Here is a 27,693-nt window from a genome sequence, read left to right as displayed (position 1 = left end):
CGTACTTGTTGCATTCTATTGCTTAAATATGATTGAAACCAATTAAAAACAAAAAAAAAATTTCCTCTAATTTTATATTGATATAATTTTTCAAGTAATCTTTCTCTATTTACTGTCTCAAATGCTCGCTTCAGATCCATAAATATTACTCCTATTATTTTGCCTATAAATATTACTGCTATTATTTTGCTATTACTCCTATCATCCTATTCCCTCGTTGATTATTAATTTCCATTTGTCCATAATCATCTAAACTGTGGTTTTGCTTGCGAATGTTGCTTCCTAAATCCCAATTGATGCTTTGAGATAATATTATTTTTCTTTAAATATATTTTTATCTATTTCTTAACTACAAGTTCTAGCACTTTTTCATAAATCGGAAGGATATTAATGGGTCTATATTCACTAGCTTTCTTATGTTTAGCTACTTTGGGTGTCGGTATAATCGTCGACGTTTTTCAGCCATCTGGACTTTTTTTAGTTCCCTTCTTATTAAGTAAATTAATAACAAATTGTTATTAATTTACCTAATAAGAAGGGAACTAAAGAAAGAATAACAAGTGAATTGTTAAAGTCAATGTTTTATGTGTATAAAAGAAAAATTTATAGGTGTAATTAATGATTTTTTGAGGAAAGATCAATGTCCAGATGGGTGAAAAACGTCGACGATTATACCGATACCGAAGGGTTCTTATTATATCACATCTACCAGTTTAAAATTTCTCTAAATATCTCACATCTATCAGTTTAAAATTTATAATATTTTTTGTTTTAATAACATAAATAATTTTTTTTTACTGCCTTCTTTCGCCTTCTATAGATTTCACTATATTATTAATATTTTCTGTAAAATAAGTTAAACTTACTAGCTATATTAGTATTATCTAATATTTCGAAATCTATATTTTCTATGACTTTTTGTTCTATTGGCTTGTCTTTAATTACCTCTTTTAAAGTTTTTCACATTATCGCCGGTGTTCGGGATTCAGTATATATTGAACTAGCACCGTCGCATCAGATGGCAGCATCTATCGGGTTAGGCTAACCCGGCTGGTGGAGCGCCGCGCTAGCATACCTCGCGCATGCGTTGGCTCGTCTCCCGTTTCACTTTGGTACGTGTGCTCTGTGGCGGCTGTTTTTCTTCTATAGTGCAATCGTTTTCGACGTAATTTGTGTTCGATTCTATTCGTGGGATCTTTGAACAATATCTCAAGGATTGCTCAACGGAAGGACTCATTTAGTAATTAAGAGAGACTCACTATCATCCCTCCGGTAAATCACCAACGAGAGACCGGCGCCGCATGATACTGGCTCACGGGCATTCTCATCACCATCGGTAACAGACAATCTCTCCCGCGTAAGTGATCAAGGACAGTATTATCATCCAGAGACTCATTCTTGTGCTCATTAAATAGTAAAAGCGTGTAATGTGTATCAACTAATATCTGTGATAAATATACGGTACGACTCGGACATCACGATGAGTCCACGTGACACGTAATTGTAGTGCATTTTTATTTAACACTTGTTCCACGAACGTGTTCTCTTACCTTGCTTATTATCCTCAGAGTTAACTAGCGAACTCTTCGTCGAGTCGCGAACAGCCAGATTATTCTTATTTTGATTTATCATATTTCTATTATATTCTTTTTTTTAGTTTTAATAAACTTAATTACTTTATTTCTTTCAATTTTATATTTTAACCAAACTTGTTTTGCACCTGTAAACACGGCTCTACAATATTCATATTCTTTTCCGACGCTGCTACTCTTATATCATTTCAAAACCACTTTTTCCCATACCATATATTTGGAATTTTAAATGTTTTCTTAGAAGCTATTTTGTTTAATGTATCTATTATGTTAATAATTAATCTTTTTACCCTTACATTTACAGATAGACCTTGATTTTGCATTATTTTCCCTTTTATCTAATAATCCAAGGAATTTATTTATATTAAATTTATTATAATCTCTACCCTCCACCCTATATTTATCCACCGATTTGATCGATTCCACTTTAATTTTTAACCATGAATGATCCATTATTTTCGGTTTACAACACACTTTAACTTTTATCTTGTTGTTGGCAAAAACTAAATCTATAATTGTTGGACTATTTTTTGTAATTTTTGTCGGCTTATAAACAAACTGTTTCATACCTAAACTTAACATTGTTATTCTCAATTTTTTTGCATAAAACTGCATAAAATCAATATTAAAATTGCCTACTATTATACATTTCTTTTTTTACTACAAATAATTCTATTATGTCTTCTAAAAATCTTACAAAATCTGCCCGATGCACTCGATGAGTGATATATTACTATTACTACTCCTTTATACATATCTTGTACTTCTATCGCTATACACCAGTAATTATGTATTATTTTCCTTATTAATAGTACTTTATATTTTATATTACTTCTTACATAAAAAATAACTCCTCTCGTGTTTCATTTTTAGCATTACATCGAACTGCATTGTATCCTGGCACATTTATCTCACTATCTTCTATATCCGATATCAATCTAGATTTTGATAATGCCAAGATTGCAGAATTTATTTTTACCAAAATCTGATGTATCTTCTCTTTATGCGCTCATAGACTTTGAGCGTTTGTATACATGATTGTTTTCATCTCTGTCCGTAGTTGTTATTTCTTTCTGTAGTTGTTTTCCAATTGTCGGTCTTTTTTCTTTCTTCTAATGCTCTCAGGTATGTTGGACATTCCACACTCAGAGCATCATGCTCGTCACGTTAATTTGTATGTCTTTATGCATACAGTTCATGCATCTTTCTTTTTTCGCTGTGCATTTGTTTGCTTTATGTTCTCCTGCATTTATGCCATGTTTCTTGCCGCGTGCAATTTTTGGCAATATGATAATAACCCCAGCATTTAAGACATCTTTTAACACTTAAGATAATTGAATATAAAACATTTCCTCCATTTTGTATTTATTTTCTTTTTTTTCAACTTGAATCATGAGTTATTTTATCTATTTTGGGTATTATAGAACCATTTTCCCTTTCTTTTCTGAATTGCGTATTTCCTTTTTTTCTTCTTTGACTATCTTCTTAATCACCCGCATATGAAATCTTTCTCTTTCATTATTCACTTTATTTTGCTTCATGATTACGCTTAACAGATTTTTATCATTTAATGCCATTTCTTCTTTAACATTTATTATTTTTATTTTCGGTTTAATTTCTTTTGGTTCCATTATACTGTAATCTTTACCCAACTTGTCTTGTACCGTGCCTTTTAATTCTTCCATCTCATCTTTGCTCTCACTTCCAACAATAACCGTTTCCTTATTTCTTTTTCTGAGTTTTGTTATGCCTACTGTTTGTTATATTAATCTTTTCTTTTACCAATTTTTTAGTAGTTTCACTTATTGTTGCTTTTTTGGTTTGACAATTATTACATTTTTTTTCTTCTCCGACACTGCATTTGCGTAACTTCTATGTGTATTGCCTAATGATTCATCGATTTTTCCTTTTATGCTTATTTTGAATGCTTTAAATTCCTACTTGATTTCTTCCAACTCACTTCTAACTATTTTCTTTATCATTGTCTTAATTTTCTTTTTACATGCAATTTCATTTTTTATTTCTTTTACTGTTTTCACTAACCAGTCGATCTTCACATCTGTCATGGATTGCCTGCCTGCTCTTCCTGACGTATTCGCTGTTGACCCCGTGGCTCCTATTGAATTCGTTCTCTCTTTATCACTTTCTTCCATTGTTTTCTTCATATTTTTCTCCTTCTCATTTTCGAGTCTTATTTCTGCAAAAGAACTGGCACCTCATAAGCTTTTGTCTATTATTGTAGATTTTATGCTTTGTTGTATAACAAGTTGGTCCCTGGTTTGGAGTACTGAAGGGATCGCTGCCAGACATCTCGCGAAAAAGGGTAAAGTCACTCACACCGTGTCTTTGTAATGAATACTTTATTATATTCTCTGTTTACAATAATGCGGTTAGGTCACGACCCGTAGAGTGTTGTGGTTGTATTACGTTTCGCGTCGGAGATACACGATCCCGCAAAGCAGATTGTCGTGTGTCGAACTCGAATTGATCCGACTGACTCGTCCCTCGCTTATTTTTAACGGTTTATATATTAATCAATTTTGATGGTTTTGTTGTAGAGAGAAGAGATTACGCTAACGCGTAAATCGGTCAATTGTTCAACTTTTTGCTTAGACAGCAAGTGCTGTCGCAAACCTATGTGGTGCAGAGAATGCTTTACACACACACACACACACACACACACACACACACACACACGCACGCACGCACACGCACACACACACACACGGGGAGGGGGCGAAAGGGGGGCTTGGCCTCCCCTCCCGCACCCACCCCGTCGGTAGAGGTGCCCGAAAAGTCGCAACATATGTGGTAAGTTTGTTGGTTACTGTGTCTGTTTGGTCTGTGCGCATTTGGTCCGTGCGCATTTGGTCCGTGCGCATTTGGTCCGTGTGCATCTGGTCCGTGCGCATTTGGTCTGTGCGCATTTGGTTTGTGTCCGTTTCACTCAGCCTGATGTGTCCATTTATTACTGTGCGCATTTGGGACGCTCCTTATTAAATAGTACTTATAATCACTCTCCGTCTATAGAGTTACACTTGCAACAATTTCCACATTTAATGACACCATGCATCCGCAGAAAAAATTTTAATTTTTGCGGAGTGGAATTTTTTGCACGATAAAGAGGGGAAGGGGAAAGTTAGGAAAAGAAAATGTGTACTAATAACAAAGCCTTTATTTTTTAAATGTCGCATTTCTGATTTAATTTTAAGACAATCTTTTCTTCTCAAAAACTATGCTAATGTGTGTGCGCGTATTATTATAATTATTGATTAATTACATTATTACATGAAATAATTTGCGTAAGTACTCACATCTGACGGTGACTTGCACTGCTTTTGCCTATATGCTTTATGGATTAAATCATGTGGTCCTGAATTGAAATTCTATTAATAATACTTAAACCTTGTATGTTTTCCCGCAACAACAGTTGCAATCAGGGAAGTTTCGTCTCTTTCCAAAAGCAAAGTAGATCCCTAATTGGCAAGTGCCCTATTCGTTCTGGATAGTTAATCTAGGATAGTTAATTCCAACAGGACAACTTTTCTCCACTGACCAAAATATAAAGACGAGTTTTTTCCTCTTACATAGTCTGTAATTGGGCACATTCTTACAATTCCACTTATGCATGTAGTGATTCAAAATGCTGTGGTTTGTTAGTGCACTGCAAGCTTAGCATCTTTTTTGCTTAATAATTTTGTGTTTTTTGCTAGGCCTTCTCTAAAGGACTCTCTAACAGAGTTCTGGCTTATCTTGATCTCAGTTTCTTTCTTTCAGTACTTGCCAGTTTTGTAACCAACTCTTAATTTCTTTCCTGCCTAAGCAGGACTCTAACAACCAGTTCCAGCAACCTTGTCTTTAATTCTGTCTTGGCGAGCTAGTCTGCCATTCTGTTGCCTTGAATCCTTGAATATTTAGGTTTACATCATTATTCGTTAATTCTTCCAGTTTCAGACTAGCTGCAACTCTCGAAGCGCTCGATTCTCTAAGCACCGCTTGTGACTATTCAAGTCGATTTTAATGTACTTTTTTACTCTAATTCCAATAAGTTTGAGGTGTATTTTATAATAGCTACATTGTCAAGGCTAACATCACTGTGAAGTTTGGCACCGCAACTTTCTGCACCACAAGTTTTTATGACAGTTCTACACGCACCCCAAATAGTTCTCGAGATTTTGATAAGTTTCAGAAATAGTTCTGTTGATTTAATTTAAAAAATGAAATTTGAAGGTGCTAATTTTCTCTGGCACTTTACTAGTAAAAAACGAAAGTTATATTAACAGTTCTACTTGCACTCGCAATAGTTCTACAGTTCCTGATAGATTTTAGCAATAGTTTCATACATTAAATATATTTAAACAATTTTTTAATTTGACCGCTGACACTGCACCACAAGAGTAAACTATCACTTTATGACGTGTTTCAACCGACTTTATGACATTTTCTAATAGTTCTGCAATAGTTTCAACGCATTTTGTATGTTTCATTGACAGTTTCGGCCTTTAGGCATTTTTAAACAATTTTTTAAGGGTGGAACTTCATGTAAACGGCCTGTTTTTCATGAATTTTTTTTTTAAATGTAACGCGTAGATTGATTTGAAATTTAAGGTACAATTTATGGACATTACAATGTAAAAAATATATTTTTTTCAAACTTTAATTTTTTATAATAACGGTGCAATGGCGGCTTGAAAATGGCGTCTGGAAAATGCGCCGTGCAGGTCACAAAAAAGATCTGAAACCAAAAAACCATAATGGATTTTTTAGTTTATGCAAAAACGCACATGTCGTTTTTATTTTATTAGAACACAACATTGCGCGCGTTTCGCGCGCGCTACTTCGCATTTTTATATTTAACATTGCACTTATTCTTCTTTTGTAATATTACTCTCACACACTTTATCATATTTTATCCCCTTCTTTATCTAACGCCTTTATCTCTATCTCTTTCACCCTCCCGCTGAAGAGCATCTTAAAATCTCCCCAAAAAACTGTAAGTGAATTTAATGCAAAAAGTAGTACCTCAGCAAAAAATTCTTATTTTAAAATAATTTTTTATTTTTAAACATTAAAATCTATATAAACGATTTATGATTTATTTAGTTTTAGTTAAAAATACTAAATTGAAATAAATATTTCTTTGAATAGTGCTATATTAATAACATATTTTATAGAAAATTAATAAAATTTATTTCAAACAAGTAATATTTTCTAAATTATAGAAAACTATTACTTGTTTTAAATACATATTGATTTTTTATAAAATATGTTATTAATACTATTCAAAAAAATATTTATTTGCATTTATTGTTTTTTCTTTCAGTGTAGATAAACCTATTATTTATTATACAATATAAACTATCTTAAATATATACATGTAGATATTTAATGAAAAACTAATAAAATATGTTTTATTTAAGAAGACATTTCTTATTTTAATAACATGGATGTACAACTTTACTTATTAGTGAAAAATATGATTTTATAAGATTTTTAATATATGACTTGTAATTCAATCTTTTAAATTTTTTAATGATTCAGATTTAAATAAAGATTTAAATTAACGTTATGGATGTGTCTTAGCTTTTATATATAGATTTAACAGAAATTCTTCGAATTGCATCTTTTTATGAATCTAAGTAATTTCTTACACTATGCAATAACTTGTAAAATTATTATTAATTTTTACCCGATATACTTCAGTGCAAAATTTCATAACCGATACGTTGGGGTCTATTGGGATCCCAACAAATAGAAATGCTTGTTACAAAGAAGATATTAACATTAGTTACTTGAAAAAGTTCTAGATTACCTTTTAACCCTTTTACTTCGAGAAAACAAAATAGTTATTTTAATTAAAATTTAATTTTGAGTACGTAAAAAAATTTTCATAATTTTCGCGAATTTTTTATAGTTAATTGAAAGTTGAATTCAATTGGAGTTAGATTAATCTCACAATGAATAAAATGTCAGAGTTAGAAACTGTTAAGCTTACTAAAGATCAAGAAAAACAAAAACATTTAGAAATCTCTCGGAAACCATTACGTCAATATGGTAATAAAATACAACTACAAAATCAAGTGAATCGTCAAGTTCAAATGAATCGTCAAGCAAAATGATGTCATGTTCCTCAAAAAATTCTTCAGATGCTTTATTTTTCCAAATCCTGGTCCAAGTATGATTCTACAATCTCCAAAAACTTCATCAGTTATTCAACACAATTTAGGTACATTATCATTTTTTCATAATTCAGATAAACTTTCATTAAATAATTTAAAAACAATATTCTTTTATCTAGTAATAATTTATTTTAGTTTATAAAAAGCATTTATATTGTAAAACTGTAATATTTATTACATTAAAATTTTATTTTCTTAAAAATAATTAATAATCAATAAAATAATTAATAATTAATCAATGTATTTTTTATGTTACGACAGTTTTAATTCAATAATTATTATTATTATGTCGTATAATTTTAATTTATTAATAAGAATTATATCTTTTTTAAGATAATCAATTTTTTAATTTTTTGAGACTCTCCCCCTATTTTCTTAAAAATAATTAATGTCAATGTGATAATTTAAAATATCCCCAGTAATGATTTGCAATAAATAAGAACGATTGTTAAAGACGACGCAAGTGGTACAGTTTAATACAATGGTTACGACGTTTTGACCCTCACTTTGGGTCCTTCTAAAGTAAAATTCAAATTACTCTAATTTTGTAATTCGTGTTAGCAGATCATGATTTAAATTGCAAATTACAAATCAATTACAAATATAAATGTGGTAAAAGAAGTAAGATGTGTACATAATTAAACCGCAACGCTTGCAATTTACGTGTTGATACATGAGAATTAAAAATTCGATAAATTATAGAGCAAAGAAATAATAATTTAACAAAGTACATAATACGAATACAAACATTGTACGTTTTTACTGATGAGCAGTTTGACAGTTACTGTTTATCAGTAAAGACGCACAATGTTTTTATTCGTATTTGTTTTGAGGTCGAAACGTTATAATCATTGTATTTTAATAAATTGTGCCCTAATAAATTGTGTAAATAATAAATTGTTAATTTAGGTACATTATCGTTTTTTCATAATTCAGATAATCTTTAATTAAATAATTTAAAAACAATATTCTTTTATCTAGTAGTAATAATTTATTTTAGTTTATAAAAAGCATTTATATTGTAAAACTAATAATTATTACATTTAAATTTTATTTTCTTAAAAATAATTAATAATCAATGTATTTTTTATGTCACGACATAGTTTTAATTCAATAATTACTATTATTATGTCGCATAATTTTAATTTATTAATAAGAATTATATCTTTTTTAAGATAATCAATTTTTAAATTCTTTGAGACCCCCCCTATTTTCCTAAAAATAATCAATGTCAATGTGATAATTTAAAATATTGCTAGTAATGATTTGCAATAATTAAGAACGATTGTTAAAGACGACGCAAGTGGTACAGTTTATCAAAATACAATGGTTACGACGTTTTGACCCTCACTTTGGGTCCTTCTCAAATAAAATTCAAATTACTATAATTTTGTAATTCGTGTCAACAGATCATCATTTAAATTGCAAATTACAAATTAATTACAAATATAAATGTGGTAAAAGGAGTAAGATGTGTACATAAGTAAACCGCAACGCTTGCAATTTGTACATAAGTAAACCGCAACGCTTGCAACGTGTTGATACATGAGAATTAAAAATTCGATAAATTATAAAGCAAAAAAATAATAATTTAACAAAGTACATAATACGAATATAAACATTGTGCGTTTTTACTGATGAGCAGTTTGACAGTTACTGTTCATCAGTAAAGACGCACAATGTTTGTATTCGTATTTGTTTTGAGGCCGAAACGTCAAAATCGTTGTATTTTAATAAATTGTGTAAATAATAAATTGTTAGTAATTTTTTTTAAACAATTGTTCTTATTTATTATTTAAAAATAATGTTTTATTGTTCAGACAATATAACTAATAATTAAAGATATTATTGTTATTTCCTATATATATTATATTATATTATATTATTATATATTATATTATATCTCTTTATTACTTACCTTATTACTTACACTTATTACTTTTGATATAACCAATTTTGACTTGAACCTGTCAAAACACAACTGTCAAACACTATGAAGCATGCGACTCAATGATCAGCGAAAGAACCAATCAGCATCGCGGATTAAAGGCAATAATTCTTCGAGACTTTCGAGATGACTTCGATACATTTAATAAATAAATAACATTGCTTTTTTAGAAAAGGATTAAAATTTGCAAATTTGCAAAAATCACGTAGTTTTGAAAAAAAAGGTTTTCTTTTTTTAAACAATTATTAATAACAACGTTTTAAATTGAAAAATAAAAAATTGGAGCACGACATGTTGTGGCCAACTATCTACAGAATATTTATACCAAATTTCATAAAGATCGAAAAATTAGTTTTTGAGTTACGTTGCACGGCGTGTGAAATTTTGCGTTTCGAGAAAAACGCGTTTAAAGTTTAAGTAACAAAATCGTGAAAAAATCGTAATTTATTTTAACTTAACCCAGTTTTTTGCTAATCTGCGATTCCAGTACCATAGAGCAGATCTTCCTGTTCCTCGAAGATTACTCTAACACAGCCAGATTAACATTTATTACAGAGGGATTGAAAGGCTGAGTTCCCGACTCGTCTACCTGAGTGCTCCGCCCAATTCAACCGTTCACTTTTTGACGAAAATAACATAGAAGAAAGTCTCAAATCGGTTTCTACTATTTTTTTTTATATTCTACGGAAAATTTTCTATAAATTTAAGCAAGAAAAAAAATTTTTAAAAAAATTTGATTTACATGAGGTTTCCCCCTTAATATAATTACTGGCACCGCACTACAAAAAGTATCACTCTCTGGCGAGTTCCAGCCGACTTTATTGCATTTTCTAATAGTTGTGCAATAGTTTCAACGCTTTTTGTAAGTTTGGCTGACAGTTCCGTTTGACAGACAATTCCATTTGGTAATTATTCAGTTTAGGGGAGGCAGCTCCGATGATCTTGATTTTGACATATGTTATCAATGTCACCCTCCTGAGTCACCTTAAAAATATTTTAGCCACCGCTCGTGATTCGTTAAAAAGTTATTAACAAAAAATACGACACAATAATTATTTAGTATAGGAGTACATTACATGGGTTTGCGACTTTCCACGCGTAGCGAGGTTTATCTATAATCTTCTCCTCCCCCCTTGTTTACAGAGCGAAACGACGTTCACGCTTGTATTTTACAACAAAGATTTGTGACTTCAGATTTGAAATCGTGGCCAAATAGCGACTTTAAAATGTTTGGGTTAGGTTAGAAAAATTTCGGGGAGGGGGTGCCTCCCCCGCCCACACATTCCCTACACCACACTTTGCATATGGATTAGTAAACATGCAAATCGCGCATTCTATATATTATTAAATAATATAAAATACATATATTCTGGAAATTAAGATAGATAACAGACATTGTGCAATTTAATTCTTTCCACATCAATAATAAAAACTTAAGAATTAAAATTTTCCTACTTGTACTGTACCATATGGGTTTGTGACTTTATCTGACACCATATAGATAGAATTGTAGTATATATACATTAATCACAACATTATCAGTTCATTGTTCGGTCATTTTCAAAATGTGGTGCAGTAAACGTGTGGGCGGGAAAGGGACTCCGCCGCTCTCCGTGCACCACTTTTCCGTATTTTTTTCTAACCTAACCCAAACATTTTAAAGTTATTATTTGGTCACAATTTCAAATTTGAAGTCGCAAACCCTTGTGGTAAAGCACAAGCGTGGACGTCGTTTTGCTCTGTAAGCAGGAGGGGCTGTGGGTGGACCTTGCTACGTGTGGAAAGTCGCAAACTCATGTGATGTACACCTATACTGAATAATTATGTGTCGTACTTATGAAACTTTTTTTGTTAATAACTTTTTAACGAATTACAGCGACAGCTAAAATCTTTTGAAGGTTACTCAGGAGGGTAATCTTGATAACATGTCAAGGTCATGGTCATTGGAGCTGCTTCCCCTAAGCTGAATAATTACCTTCTATTTGTACGTAATCTATGCTTACTGTCACGATAAGCATTTATACATGTCATAAATTATTAGTTAACAATAGAGCGACAATCGATTTATAAAGGAATTTATATATGTATGAAAATGATCATATGAAAATGACCAGCACACTTAGGTGGCTATATTAAATCCTGTGTTATTGTTTAACTTTGTATAACTCGACATGTGTACAGCCGTATAAAATGTTGTCGACGAAACCTACAAAATGTATCAGAACTATTAGAAAATGCCATAAAGTGGTCGTTTACTCTTCTGGTGCAGTGCCAACGGTCAAATTAAAACAATAATAATAATAGTAGTGACGGGGGCGGTCCTCCTGCGAAGCCCACTTTGGCACTTAGACCGAGTCCATTGTGCCTCCCCGTTGTCAGCTGCCCTAGCGGGGCCCCGCTTCCTTCCAAAAGCGGAGCAGATCCCTCACAGGCAGCTGCCTCACCTGGTTCGGTTCTAGAAAACCTGAGCCCAGCAGGCGTGTTCTTGGTCCGACCAGTGCTGGGCAATTCCCAAGAATGTGGAGGCTAGTTTCCTCCTTTTCACCGCACAACCTACAGCTGGGCGTATCACTACGGCCCAATTTGTGCAGGTGATAGTTGAGATCCCCATGGCCCGTGAGCAGTTGTGTCGCGAGTCTGGCGTCCCTCCTACCTAGAGATCTTATGCTCTTGGCCAGGTCCTCGCTAGGGCATTCCCCTAGCATGGCCCTAGCCTGTCTGCATTTGCTCTCTGTTTCTTTCTTCCAGTGTTCAAGATGCTGGTCCCGGAGCCAGCCCCTGATTCTCCCCCTGCCTAGGCAGAAAGAGATCCCAACAGCTGGTTCAGGTCCCAACAGCCTTGTTTCGGCCGCCTCCTTAGCAAGCAGGTCCGCCATTTCGTTGCCCTTGATCCCTGCGTGCCCAGGGACCCATACTAGGCCGACATCATTCTTCTCCGCCAACTCATCCAGTACGCACTTGCAGTCCCAGACCAGTCGCGAGTTAATTCTTGGACCCTCAAGCGCCTTAAGCGCCGCCTGACTGTCCGAGCAAATCCGGATGCGCCTTCCCACCCTATCAGACTCTAATAGGTTCTGGGCACATCTCATGATGGCTAACATCTCCGCCTGGAAAACCGTAGCGTGCTCGCCAAGCGGAACGACGATTCTTGCCCGGTCGCGCTGACAGTAAAGACCAGCTCCAGAGCCCGCACTCGTTTTGGAGCCATTCGTGAACCAGACGTCCCCGTCCCGAGGAACCGGTCCCTTAGAGCCGTTCCACTCCCAGCGCCCGGGGAAGCTTATCCTGTACCCTCTTTCGAAGGTACGAATCACCGGCCTCCTATCCTGTCCCATTGCAAAAATGGTGCCCGATAGGATTCCTTCGGGAAATCTCGTGTGGAGGGCTCCTGCCTTCCACCTTGATTCATACCTTAAGCGATAGGCCGCCGCCGCCGCGGCCGCCACTACCACCCGATCGAGGGGCTCGACGCCAAGCAGCATCCCCATCGCCACCACCGGCGTGGTCCGCATGGCCCCCAGAGCCCCTCTTAAAACTAGAGCTCTGACGTGCTCCAGCGCTAACTTAGCGGTCTTTCCCAAAACCCTTGGCCACCATACGACAGACGCGTAAAGCAGCCTAGGTTTGAGTATCGCCGTGTATATCCAGTGGACCATTTTCGGTTTGAGACCCCAGGTCTGCCCGAATGTCCTTCTGCATATCCAGAAGTAGGAGCACACACTCCTGCAACGGTTCTCGAGATGTTCCTTCCATGTCAGCTTCCTATCTAGGATCACTCCCAGATATTTAGTCGATACGGTTGGAACTAATCTCGTTCCCCCAAGGACCGGCCCCTCCACTGGGCCTACCTTGTACCTGCGAGTGAAGATTACGAGCCCAGTCTTCAGTGGATTCACCGCCAGACCAGTCTTGCCGCACCACTCCTTGATCACCTCTAAGGCTCTCTGCGTGAGCTCCAGAAGCGTCTCCAAAAAGGGTCCTCGTATCAGGATAGCCAGATCATCCGCATATCCTAATGTAAAGAAGCTCCTTTCGTTCAGCGTCCTGAGCAGTCTATCCGCCACCAGACACCACAATAGTGGAGAGAGAACTTCCCCTTGCGGGCAGCCTCTCTTCACCCATCCACTGACCTTCACTGTTCCCAATGAGGCCGTTACCTGTCGCCCAAGCATGCCTCTGATCCAATCCACGATCCTTTCCGGCACACCTCTGCGAGTAGCTTCCTCACACACCACCTCGTGCGGTGTGTTGTTAAAAGCTCCTTCTATATCTAGAAAGGAAGTCCAACCACGAAGCCCTTCCTCTCCAGTTGCTCCTCGATAAACGATACAGCGGAGTGAAGCGCCGATTCTGTGGAGTATCCCGTGCGATACGCGTGCTGATTCCCGTGCAGCGGGTGCTGCAGTAGAACCACGTCGCGTATGTAGACATCCACCAGCCTTTCCAGCGTCTTAAGAAGAAAAAACGTTAGGCTGATAGGACGAAAATCCTTGGCGGAGCTGTGGCCCGTTCTTCCCGCTTTGGGAATGAACACAACTCTCGCCTGCCTCCAAGCCCTAGGTGTATAGCCCAGTGCCAAACAAGCCCTTAGCGTCCGCGTGGGCGGTCCGGTGATCTGCTCCAGCCCTTCCTGGAGAAGGGCCGGAAATACCCGGTCCGGCCCAGCCGACTTAAAGGGCTTGAAACCTCCTACGGCCCATTTGACCTTGTCCGGCCTAACGATTTTTGCCGCAAGAGACCAGTCCTCTCCTCGTACCCTACGGAGATTTGAGTTTTCCTGGTGGACGTCTTCCTCCGGGCCTCCGCGGAAGCCCGGAAAGTTCGACTCCAGCAGGTAATTCAGGCATCGCTCTCCAGACGCCGTCGTCCCATCGTCGAACCGAATGGCCTCCAGAGCCGCGTTCCGATCCCTGGCTAAGACTCTGCCGAGCCTAGCGGCTTTAGGTATCCCCTCCACCGACTCGCAGAATCTTCTCCAGCTCTCCTTTTTAGCCCTTACCACAGAGTCTCTATAGGCCTTCTGAGCCCTTCGATGAAGGTCCCAGTCAGCCTGGCGGCCCGTGTTCCTGGCCCTGTTCCAGGCACGACGTGCAGCACTCCTGAGCTCCTGTAGCTTGGGGTTCCACCAGGCGACTTCCTTAGTATCTCTCACTGTCCTTTCTGGGCAGTTGTTCTCAAAGCTGCCGACGAGAGCCCTCTGCAGATGCTCGACGCACAGCTCGATCTCTTGAGGGGTCCCATGTCTTTTGGGAAACTCCCTAAGACCGACAGCCAGGTCCTCTCGAAACGAGTCCCAGTCCGTCTTCCTCGGGTCCCTCACTGTTCTTACCTTCGCTTGCACTTTAGCCAACCTGAAGGTGATCTGTCTGTGATCCGACAATGAGGGCTCGTCAGAGACCCTCCAGCCGGTCACCTCCCGCGCTATCTGTCTTGAACAGATAGTTAGGTCCAGAACCTCCCTTCTCACTGCCGTGACGAAGGTAGGCTCCTTGCCTCTGTTGAGAATTTCTAAGTCTGTGGACACCAGAAATTCCAACAGCTTTTCGCCTCTCCTGTTGGTGTCCGTGCTCCCCCACACCGTGTGGTGCGCGTTTGCATCGCACCCCAATATAAGGGGGAGTTGCTCCTTTTGGCAGAACTCCACCTCGTACAACCCGGTCTGATGGCAGCGGATCGTCCTCTTCGTGTGAGAAGTAGCCCGACGCCACTACCATCCTTGTCTTGATCCCGGTCCCGCTGGTGTCCTCTATCACGACTGCTACCAAGTCCTTGGAACAGAAATCTGGCAATAGCTGGCTCTCCAGCCCTTTAACGGCCACACAGGCCCTAGGCCGATCCTCTTGCGGTGACCTAAACAGCCTACCGCACCCCGCCAGACTCCTAATACAGCCTCGGACCAGCCAAGGTTCTTGTATTAGTGATATGGCTGTGTGCACCCCAGCTTGGCGCCTGGCAAGAACGGCCGAGGCTCCTTTGCTGTGGTGCAAGTTGATTTGGGTGAAGCCCACCCTGGTCAGGCCCACTACGAAGACGAGACCTTTGGATCGGGCCCTTCCCTACCCTTTCCCGCCCCCTCTTGGGATGGACCGGTCACTTTAAAAGTGACCCGGTCCATCCCAAGATGGGGCCTAAAGTCCAGCGCCTTAAGCTTGTTGACGCTGGACTGGGGGATGCCGAGAATGAGGTTTTTACCCTTGCAGGTAGCCCCCACATTCTCAGCATAGACACGCTAGCCTGAGGTAACGATCCCCGGATTCTGCCGCTCCAGCAGCCCCAGGACCGCAGCCGCGCCTACGGGAGGTCCCGGGACCCACACCGCAGCCCTGTACTGCTTTTGTAGCACCTCCAGTCCCGCCACCCCAAGCTTGGCGCCCTCCCACGGCACGATGCCCCCGATCCGGCTCTCGAGCCATTTCAGGGACTCCGCATCCGCGCACCTCACCACCGCAGCCCCCCCTCTCAGAGTGGTGCTGTCAAATCTGGGCAGGGTACCCTTTCGGATTCCCTGGATCTCCTTGAAGACCGCAGCCCTCAGCTGCGACAGCTGCTCAGCAGTCATCGCAGCATCCGGGTACCCCTCCTCGACAATCACCCTCATCAGAGGGTCCGCGGCGTCGACGTAAGCATGGGTCCCCTGGACCCTCTGCTTCTTTTTCGCACCTTCTTGCGACTGCGGGGTCCCATCGGGGTCCTTCCGGCGTTTATTGCCGGAGTTCCCCGGAGGCCCCCCAATCGGCATCTGGGGGATAGTCGAGGACGAGGAAGAAGAGGTCCCCGGAACAGCCGGCGAGGGCCCAGTCCCAGTCCCGGCCTGAGCCTGGTCCCGAACCCCCCCCTTCCGCTCCCGAGCCCTCCTCCTCTTCGCGGCTCCGGAGAGTTTCTTTTTGCAAAGATCCTTTTCCTTCGCCGGTTCGTCCGTTGCGGCTTCGGTGCCTCCCGTGCCCCTAGGGGCCCGCTCAGCACTCGAAACCACCCCTCCCTCCGCAGTCTCGGTGCTTCCCGTGCCCACAGGGGTCCGTTCGGCTCCCGATCCCGCTTCTTCCACCCTTCCGGAGTCCTCGGGCGAAGCCTCCATTGGGGTGTCTTCAGTGAGTTTAAGTTTAAGTTTAGTAATTTCATCTTCTATTTTGTTCCCACGAGCAGCTAGGGAAACATACGGTCCACCCACGCAGAGCCCCGCATGCGTGGGTAAGGCTAAATACTCTGGGGTTTCGCTTGGTTCCCCAGAGGCATCGTTCAAGACACTGCTCCCCCAGTGCCACGCAGCCCTCGCCACGATAGCTTCCAGCTTGGCTTGGGTCTAGTTGGTCCGCGGTATCGGCTTTCTCCCCCCCTGGGCAGGGTTTTACGCCCGCCGGGGCAGGTTATAACCGTCACTACCCGGGCGGTCCACCCCGGCACGCGGGGGTTTAGGCCCGGACCGAGGTTTCCCACCCGGGCTTCCTTCTATCCGCCACCCGGAGACGCGCCCGCTAGGCACTCAACCCACGGGAAATTAAAACAATGTTTAAATAAATTTAACGTACGGAACTATTGCTAAAATCTACCAGAAACTGTAGAACTATTGCGGGTGCAAGTAGAACTGTTGACATAACTTTTTTTTTATTAATGAGGTGTCAGGAGAAATTAACACCTCATACCTTCAAATTTCATTTTTTTTTTTTAACTAAATCAATGGAACTATTTCTGAAACTTATAAGGAACTCTAGAACTTTGGGGGCAAGTAGGACTGTCATGAAAACTTGCGGTGCAGAAAGTTGCAGTGCCAACTTTACAGTGATAAGGCTAACACGTGATTAACGCGCAAATTGTAATAACAAGAGAGATGGATTTTATGCTTAATTAAACGACAATGCTTTGATGCAACACTGATGAATTTTTTGCAACACGATCATATTACCTCCTTCGGCGATCGGGAAAATTGTGATACTCATAATACGCAAAACAATCTTTACTTGTCGCAAAATTTGTCGTCAGTGACCATACTCACCGATAATGCGAGTTCGTACGTCTGCGACAACTTAATGACACTTGATGACATTTTTTTTGCAACGCAACCGTTCATTGGGCACAATACATTATCTTGCGTACGCTAATGTGTTCACAAACACGAAATTTAGTCACTGTTTAACTCGCGAATACACAACTTTACGGGTTTCTTCCGGGCATAATTTTTATGAGACTTGTCACACACGGTTTTGAATTTTATTTCTGCTATGCTGTCGACGATAAGGCGAAATAGAAGCTCTTCACATTTATGATTTGTTGCCAAAAGGAGTGATGCAACACCAACACGAAAAATGCGCTGAAATCGATTGCAGAATGATAGTATGGTCTTCTTGCCCTGTTCGTGCCTTTATAAAGTTTAAATGAGGGTATCTCACGCATACAAACTCTTTTGACACACGTCTTCAAAAAGTCTTTTGAATAATCTTTTCAGGTTTGTTTCGAGATCTGTGTTGCTAGAGCATAGGACTAGGACGTGTATATGTGCGCTCAGTTATTTCCGTTCTGAGCTTATATATATAAAATATTAAGGATATATATATATATATATACACACACACACACGCACACACACACACACACACACACACACACACGGTATTCTCTATCAATCGCACCTCCCCTCCTTCCACTACAAAAAAATTTCAAAAATTTCAACTGGTGATTAAAATGTAGCTTATAACCTCAACTTTCCGGCATTTTGAAAAATCCAGTATGGCGGTTCCAATATGACAGCCGGAAACTATACACGCCAGGAAATTTCACTTATATGTAAATTATTATTCGAATTATGATGAATTTCTACGGGAAAATCACTTTTAAGAGTATTCGAGGGTGCTTTTTCGGAATTTGGCGTAAATTTTTGATTTCATAGATCCCTAAGGGTTAGAAATAAAAGTGGAAGGTGTGATTTTATGATTTTTTAAGTTTTCTGTTATTTTCTTGTCTGCCATCTTGAATCCGCCATCTTGGATTTTTCGGAAAGTAATATCAAATTTGTAACACAGCCACCTCTAAAAAATTGTCTCCTACGGACTAGATTACTATATACTTATGTATTTGACGTGCTGAACACAAATCCGGTGTCAGAATTGCCCCATCACCCGCCTTTTTTTTTTTTAAATCAAAAAGGTAGTCTAAAAACCTTATAAATTTGCAATAATTGCTTTGCACGCGAAAAATAGTAAATAATGGAGCGATTTTGGCTTTGTGTTTAGTGGCTCAGATTTGTGTTTAGTGGCTCAAAATACATGAAGATATCATGGTCTAGTCCGTGATACAAACCATTTTTTTGTGGATGGCTGTGCTGCACTGTCGCACAAAATTAAAGAATCTGTATTATAGATCAGACCATGATATCTTTATGTATTTTGAGCCGCTGAATACACATTCGGTATCAGAATTGCCCAATTATTCACCATTTTCTGCGTGCAGCGAAATTATTACGATTTTTATTTTAGGCCACTTTTCCGATTTAAAAAAAAGTTGGGTGATGGAGCATTTTTGACATTGGATTCGTGTTTAGCATGTCAAAATACGTATTTAGCATATCAGTATAAAATAGAGATTGACTAGTGGGGGTTCCACCGACAGACCACTTCTTTTTTGTGTGTTTGTGTAATCAGCAATCCTAGAAACTCCCACATTTTAAATTTTATGAAGATTGAAGCTTCTTTCACTTTTTTTGCTATCTTGGATTTGCCATTTTGAATTGGAAAGTAATATCAGATTTGTAATTAGTAATCTTAGAAACCCTAACATTTTAAGTTTTATGAAGATTAAAGCCTCTTTTACTTTCTTGTCTGCCATTTTGAATCCGCCATTTTTAATTTTGGAAAATTGAATAGGGATAGCAAGATATAGTCATTTCTTATTCAAATTTGATATAAACATGCAGGAAAACGTCAAAAACAATATATCACTTTATACCTGTATTACCAACATTATTTTTTAAAAACCCACTCTTTACCCCTAATTCTCACTCTGGGGTGATTGAGAAAAATAGAGAACGTATGAATTCTCTGAGAACTAGTTGAAATATGTAATAGAAACTTTTTGTTTTACTGATTGATAACAGATAACTTGAAAAATCGTGCAATTATGCCTTTCATCCTTATTTCTAATCCTTAGGGATGAAATAAAAAATTGACGCCAGATTCCGAAAGAGCATCCTTGAATTTCCTTGAAAAGAGTTTTTCCGTAGAAATTCATCATGATTCGGATGATAAATTCATATTTAAGTGAAATTTTTTGGTATGTACACATTTTCCAGTCGCCATATTGGAGCCGCCATACTGGATTTTTCAAAACGCCAGAGTGCTTTCGAAAAGTTATATTTTGGTTTGGAGCTACATTTTGGTTCCCTAGCAGAAATTTTTAAGATTTTTTTTTTGTAATGGAAAGAGGAGGGGCGGGTTCGGTTGACACAGAATATCTCATATATATATATATATATATATATATATATATATATGTATATATGCTGCATGTAATCTACACTCTGGCACAGAATGGGATTGCTTAGTCTTTTGCTCTTTTTCACACGCTCTCGCTTGATCTCTACTGATCGGTGTCATGGCATTGGATAGAGAACTCGCATGCAAAAGCGATGTGAATCGTGATCGACGGCGTTATCCCACTCGAGGAATGCGCAATATTATTACACATTGTTTCGATTATTACAGAGTTCGAGCTTGCGAGACAGCTTTTAGCATACGCGGCCAAATTTTGACGGGCATCTTGCGGTCCCGTGATATTACGATGATTTCCGTCACGGCGGAAACATTTCACAAAGGTGCCTTATGGCCTTCGCTCTGTGGAGAATCTCCTATCGGGATATTTGATGGCTATGTCTCGGCTTATCAAACTTTCAGCCTTCTGGTGGTTTTCTTGCTCTAAGAAGTATCTTAGGTGCCAGATTTCGATGTGATGCTGATATTAGTTGGCTTTCTTGCTTATGTTCTACCTTTTACCTTTTCGCGAATCTCTGATTTCTTTATGTAATTTATTTCTGTCGATTCGTTGTTTTGACGGAATTTTCGCTTATCCTCGTCCGTTAGCGACTGAATTCTTTGATATTCCAAAATCTAGCCGCGCGTGACGAGATGCCCAGATATATAATTAATAAACAAAATTAATGAAGACACTTAGCAAAATAGATGTGGTCTCCTGGAGTTTTCACAACTTTAACTTTTTTAAATTCTTGATCTAGTATGCAGGTCCGCGCCTTGTGATACGGGAGACACTATATTGAAACAAAGGAGTTGCAAGTCATAAAATGCACATTTGAGAAATAACTCTTTAAAGAAAAAAATTACTTTTATGTTTAAAGCTATCGGCACTTTATTAAATAAATAAATTTTCAAAAAACTTTTTTATTTTGTTAACGTTTTCAAGAAATGCTTGTTAGTTGCGAACACAATTGCACTTTAGCATATGATTATTTTCTTACCTAATGCAATTTTTTTTATAATTTGCCCTACAAGCTGGTCGAAATAGAGTACATCCCTGTGACAGTAAGTACTCAATGCATTTGACGTGACCATAATTTTTGTTCTTATTTATGCTTATTCCTACATCAAAGCTGCAAACTGTTATATTGATTTTACTATTATATTATGAATCACTTGCTTTTGCCTATGGCGTGCAATTTCACGTAGAAATTTTTTTTATTTTTTTTTAAAGTGCTTTTTGTGCTTTAACGTGCTTTCATACGTATTTAGTATTAAATGCCTAATAAAAATAATATGACTTACTCTTTAAATCATATTTGATCTGTTTTTACAATTTTTCAAATATTATTAAATTTCTCCAAAACTCGCTTGTTTAAATTTAAATATTGTTAAAATGTGCAGAAATTGATTATTACTAAAATTAAACAATATATATATATATATATATTAAGTAATATATATATACACACATATATATATATGTATATACATATATATATATATATATATATATGTATACATATATAAAAGATATATTAAGTATATATTCAGGTAAAAAAGTATATCTTCTTAATGGAAGATATTATTTATTGCTAATAAGATAACAAATACAGTTTTGTGTATACGTAATATTTTTTATTTTATAATTCTATGCGATAATTTAAAACAAAGGGAAAAGAAATAGTTAACCATTTTAGAGACAATTAATGTAACTTGTTTTAGGAATTAGTAATAACAAAGGAAGTAGGCGAAAAGCTTGGTATGCATATTAAAGGAGGACGCAGAGGACAAAAAGGCAATCCTTTAGATCATACTGATGAGGGTGTTTTTATATCGAAAATTAATTCAGGTGGTGCAGCTAAGAGAGATGGACGGTTAAAGGTAAATATATATTTGTAATACCTACATATTTGTTTTCCCGTTTTGACATATTTAATGTATGCTTAAGTTTATATATTTTATAATAGGTTGGAATGAGGTTATTGGAAGTCAATGGCACATCATTATTAGGTGCGACTCATCAAGAAGCTGTCAACATTCTTCGTTGCTCAGGGAATACTATTACGCTGGTTGTATGTAAGGGTTATGATAAAAATGAAGTTGAATCTACATTAACATTATCCGATAACAGAGATAACAAAGGAGTTAAAGCTCACGAATCAAGAGATCCAACTAAAGATGATACTAAATCTCTGTCGCAAAGTGTATCTAGTTTGGATCGAGATGATGAAGAAGCTGCGATTCTGAGACAAGAACAAGAAATGAAAGCTGAACTTGTTGCTTGGGAACAAGAAGAACGAGAACGTGTGCTTGTAGAGCAAAGAGAGAAATCTACACCTGAAAAGGTAGGACTTATTTTATTTGTATATTGAACAAAAACGAGATTTTTTTAGAGTAGGTAGAATTTTATATAAGTAATGGCAAAAATAATTATATCTTAGTTGACAAACTTGTCCTGCTATTATAATCTTTTTTCAAGCATATTGCTTATGTGTATTGTTAGAAACAAACTACGTGTACTTTTCAGAATTTTCCACTACCACTGAGGTCTCAAACTTGACACGTTAGGATTTTTACAGTGTTTTACCTTAGGATTTTTATAGTCCTTTACCAATAGTTCTATGCACCATACTCTCTTTTATTTTTTAACGAACTACCCTTACTAGTAATTGAATTTATCTGATTCTTCTCTTATAAATCAACCATCTCTGTAGTGATAGGGAACTCCAAAGAGTACACAATGGGTCTTGTTTTTCACGATACACATACGCAATATGCTTGAAAAGAGAGATTATGATAGCAAGACTGGTTTCTCAACTAAGCAAACAAAAGATGTAATTATTTTTGTCGTTATACACACCATGCACGCGCGCGCGCACATACTTATATGTATGTATTATGCGAAATACATGATACGTTTGCTTTTATTTTCAAGCACTGGTGCGTCGAAAATAACTCATAGGAATGACTTGGCAGTTACAACTTTTAATCGGCATGCCTTCAGCTATCTTTTGTCAGAGATTGAGCCTTACGAAAAGTGTGGGGTTCAAATTTATGAGAAAAACTTTCTGTGAAAAAAAAATTAATATGTTCCAAATAAGAAGTTTAATAAAAATTTTATAAGATTTGTATAAGGACTTAATATGAAAGTCATATAAAACTATATATGTAGCCCTTATAAAAATGTATTAAAATGTGTGGTCATGATAGCAATTTTTCTAGTTTTATATAAGATTTTTATTAACAATTATTAAATTTAATAAGACTTTATTACGTCCAATTTATAAAATTTAATATAATTTTAATAAGTTTTTAATATGAAATGATAATTAGTACGATTTTAATAAAAAAAAGTCTTAAAGATCTTAATAAGGATCTCGATAAGAATAGTATATACAGAGAGAAAAATTTTTTTAGATTTAAGAATTGTTAGCTAAAATTTTTAGTCATGACAGCTAAGATGTGTCTTTAAGACATAATAATAAATACCACATAGGCCTTGAGAGCTCACTACGATAGGTTGATCCGTTTTCTGTCACCATGGGTGGTTTGCTTATGTAGCCTTTGGAGTGTAAATTGCATTACGAGAAAGGTGTCGCGTCGTCTAGTGGCGGTCCGCGAACTACATTGGCTGCTGCGACCATATAGGATTGAATCTTATTTGAATCAAATAATGTTTTTATTTAAATTAAATATTTTAAGTATTATTTCAAATAATAGTGATTAAAAATTTTTTATTCTTTGCGATTATTTCTGGATTCTTCATCAATTAATTTATAATGATTATTCCAAACAATAAATTAGTTATAAATAACAACACTCTTATTTCAATCACACATATTTTATATCATTTTTATTCAAAGAAATGTTTTATTTTATGGCGTAATATTTAGTATAATCAGAGAAAATATTGTTTCATCGAAACATATTGCTTCAAACAATTGTTTTTTCTGTTAAATGATATGGTTTAATGCAACAGAACTACAAAATTTGTATTCAACAAAATAATGTTTTATTTGAAGTAATTTTGTTTCAGTGAAACAAATGTAAGCCAAACAAATCGAAATAATGAATGTAAAGAAATCTTTCTCTTTGTGTACTAATATGGTCTTAGTATGAAGTCTTAATTAACAAGAGCTAAATGCTAGGATGCTACATGAATACCGACAGTTTTTAGCTCAATAAATAATGGCGTTGTGTATATTTTTTGACATCTCCAAATATATGTGCAATGTGATATTTAAGAAACCAACAGCTGTTTGTGCACGGAGAGAATTTTCTCTTGAAAATTATCCTGAACATTGTGGTAATTGTGAGACAACGTAAACATTGAAAAATACTTTTAACAAATTTTACTAAAATTTTAATAAAATTTGGCAAATTTTTGTAAATTTTACTATACTTCTAACAAAATTTATTAAAATTTTGCCAATTTTATTAAAATTTTAGTACACTTAGTACATTTTAGTAAATTTTAGTAAATTTTGTTAAAAGTATAGTAAAATTCTTCAAAGTTTACGTTGTCTTACGATTTTCAAAGTAATTTTTAAAAGAAAATTCTCCGTGTAGTCATATATACAAAAGCGACTCTGTATATATAATAAAAATTATTTTAAAAGCAAAAATGATATGTTATATTAATACGTCAAAATTATTTATTAAATCACGTACAATCTGTGTAACGTTATAAAATTAGAAAAATATATTGATGTGTGATAAGTTGCTTGACACATGGAGAAGAGATGGAGAAGAGAAGGGGAAGGTTGAATACATCTGTAGCATTTATAAAGAAACAAAACATTGTTAATTTTTTAAAAATGTAGTCTATATTAAATTTGAGATATATTGACATATTATAAATATAGAAATTTTACTACAGAATATAACTAGAAAATATTACGCTTCATATATAAGCTTTAAGTAATTTATACTATATAATTTTACATTGTGAAATAAATTTTAGTATATAACTATATTCGAATATAACCAAGCTTTATTTATAAAGTGAAGGCTGGCAAATGCCTTATTAAGACATATAAAAAATTTGCACGTTTCTTATTAAAATTAAATATAGGTAGATTTAAAGAATTTCATAAAAATATATTTAATAAGCACCTTTATAGAATAGAATAGAATAGAATAGACTTTATTGCGTCCCATATAAGGGGTTACAATACGCTTTTTTCACGGAGCGTTCCCGAACCGTTTACATTTCTTAGCCCCTCTATTCCCGAACCGACCTGGCCATATGCGACTCTTACAATCTATTACCCCCCACCTCCCTCGTACGCCTTTACCCCCTACCCCCTCTCTCTCTCCTTTGTCCCCTCTTCCTCTCTCTCTCTTCCATTTTTCTCCGCTTTCTTCTTTTACCTCTCCTCCTCGGTCTCTTTCCTTTTTCATCATGGGACTTCTCCTCTTCTCCTTTCTCTCCTGTCTTCCTCTGCTCTTTGCGCCTCTCCTTCTCTATTCTCCTCACGCTTTTTCATCTTCTCTCCTTCTTTCCTGTTTCTCCTCCTAAGAAAATGAAACAAACCATTAAACTCCTTCGCTCCACCTCCTCTTCTTCCCTCATCCTATCTCCCTTTGCCCTTTTTCTCTCCCTCCACCACCTCCCACTTCTCCTTCTCCTTATTCCATACCTATTCCACTCCGTTTACCCACATACTTCTGTTGCCCACGTAGACTTTCCTCCCTTTATCTCTCTCATTTCTTGCCCTTTTCAACATCTTCCACCTAATTCTCCTCTCCTCCATAGAAAGGTCCTTGTCCAACCTCACTTCCCAACGCCTCTTTATATCCGCCTTCATTTTTATCAACCACTCTCTATCCTTTTCCTGCAATACTTCCGTAATAACCACTATTCCCTCCCCCTTCTTCACTCTTTTGGTTACCAATCCCATCTCCACTTTCCTTCCTAATTCCCTTTTCATTATCGCCTCAATTACCGTTCTTTTTATCGCGCCCTTTTCTTCCACTCCCCTCCATATTATGCTTCTCCTTCTTACCTTCCTTATTTTTCTCCGCCCCCTCTCATCCTTTCCCTCTCCGCCCCCCTCATCCTTTCCCAGCCCTTTTTCTCCGCCCTTTCCCTCATCCTCTTCTCCATCTCTTTCTCCACCCTCCTCTATGTCTCCACTCCCTCCCCACTTTTCCCCCCATTATTCTTTATCCCATCTTCACCCTTCTCCGCTTGCCACGTGTTCTCTTTTCTTCCCTCGCTGCCTCCTTCTGCCTGTCTTCCTTCTTCTCTCCTTCCCTCTTGGTTATTTCTTTCCTTCCTTTTTCTCTCCTCTTTTCACCTCTCTTCCTCTCCATTTTCCTTGCTTCCTCCTTTCCCCCTTTTCTCCTCCTCCTTTCCCTGTTCTCCCCTCTTCTCACCCTCGCTATCCCTCCTCTTCTCTTCTCCCTTGTCTTTACTTGGTCGTACCACTTCCCTCACTCTGCCTCCCCCTTGGTCTTCCTATCCGTTCCTCTTCTCCCTCGTCGCTCTCCCCTTTTCGTTCTCTTCTCTCCGCTCCCTTCAACTCTCCGCTCCGTCAACCCTTCTCCTTCTAGTGCCTCCAGTCTCTCTTGCAAACGTCTTAACCTCTCTCTCACCTCCTTCAGCCCTCTCGTCATCTCCACCCTCAATCTCCTTATTTCTCTTCTCAATTCTTCCATCTTCCTCGCCGGCTTCCTTCCCTTTTCTTCTTACTACGCCTCTCAATCCACTCTCCACGCTCTCTACGCTCTCTTACTTTTTCACTCTATATCAACGTCCTCTCAAATTGCACTCTCTCCTTTGCTAGCTTCTCTAACGTCGCCTTGCACTGCTACGAAGGACCACGTGTTTCTGAATTCAGCGTTCCTAAACACGCTACCAACCTGTCTTAACATTCCTGCCAACCTTACTTCTCTTTCTTAGGCGTCTCGCCAGGTGTCTCACTGCTCCATTGCTGCCACCCTCTTCCTTCCTCTAGATGGCACCAATTTTCTTCCCTTATCTCTTTTTCCACACCACTGCTCCACTCCCGCCTTCTCTTTTCTCTTCTTTTTTCGTTTCCTCTCTCCTTCTAACTACTCCTCCTGGCTCCCTCTCTCTGTCCTCTTCTTTCTGTTCATTGTCTCCATCCTCCATACTTTTCTCTCTCGACTCCAAAAATTCTCCGACTTTTCTTCTCACATTTCTTCCCTCTTCCTATTTTCCTTCACTTCCCTCCATTTACCCGAACTTCCTCCGATCTACTCTTCCCGAAACTCCATATTTCCCTCTTTTCACTCTTCCTCCAGCACACCACATTTCACTCCGGAGCTCTCTACAATACCTTTATCCTTAACCACGCCATCTTGCTCTCCCTTATAAGCACCTTTATATAGTTTAATATAAATATTTATTCCGTCCAATCCTTATAAAGACATTTAATAAAGCTATATAATATAGATCTGTACATAATCAAAATTAAATGTTTATAAAGTTTTAATTAAAAACCCCGAGTTCTTATTAAAATCTTATTAGTATCTTATTTAATTTT

The 27,693-nt window shown here is 37.5% G+C and overlaps 1 protein-coding gene across 14 annotated transcripts in view; it reads left to right on the top strand.

Annotated features, from left to right (window-relative positions):
- Positions 1-27,693, top strand: part of LOC105835844 (protein lap4) — a 365,219-nt gene that overhangs the window by 136,259 nt on the left and 201,267 nt on the right. For 13 of the 14 annotated variants that reach the window (XR_001139022.3, XR_004962559.1, XM_012679440.3 and 10 more), the window contains 3 exons: positions 21,212-21,241; positions 21,902-22,060; positions 22,147-22,524. Coding sequence is in view for 12 of the 14 variants with exons in the window: in XM_012679440.3 (XP_012534894.1) it covers positions 21,212-21,241; positions 21,902-22,060; positions 22,147-22,524 (567 nt within the window). In the remaining 2 variants the exon portion in view is untranslated. The remainder of the gene's footprint in view (positions 1-21,211; positions 21,242-21,901; positions 22,061-22,146; positions 22,525-27,693) is intronic. The other variant, XM_012679439.3, reaches the window with a different exon arrangement.

The sequence above is a fragment of the Monomorium pharaonis genome, chromosome 1, assembly GCF_013373865.1.
Source record: "Monomorium pharaonis isolate MP-MQ-018 chromosome 1, ASM1337386v2, whole genome shotgun sequence".
Taxonomy (NCBI): Eukaryota; Metazoa; Arthropoda; class Insecta; order Hymenoptera; family Formicidae; genus Monomorium; species Monomorium pharaonis.
This window is presented reverse-complemented; position numbering and strand designations above follow the sequence as displayed.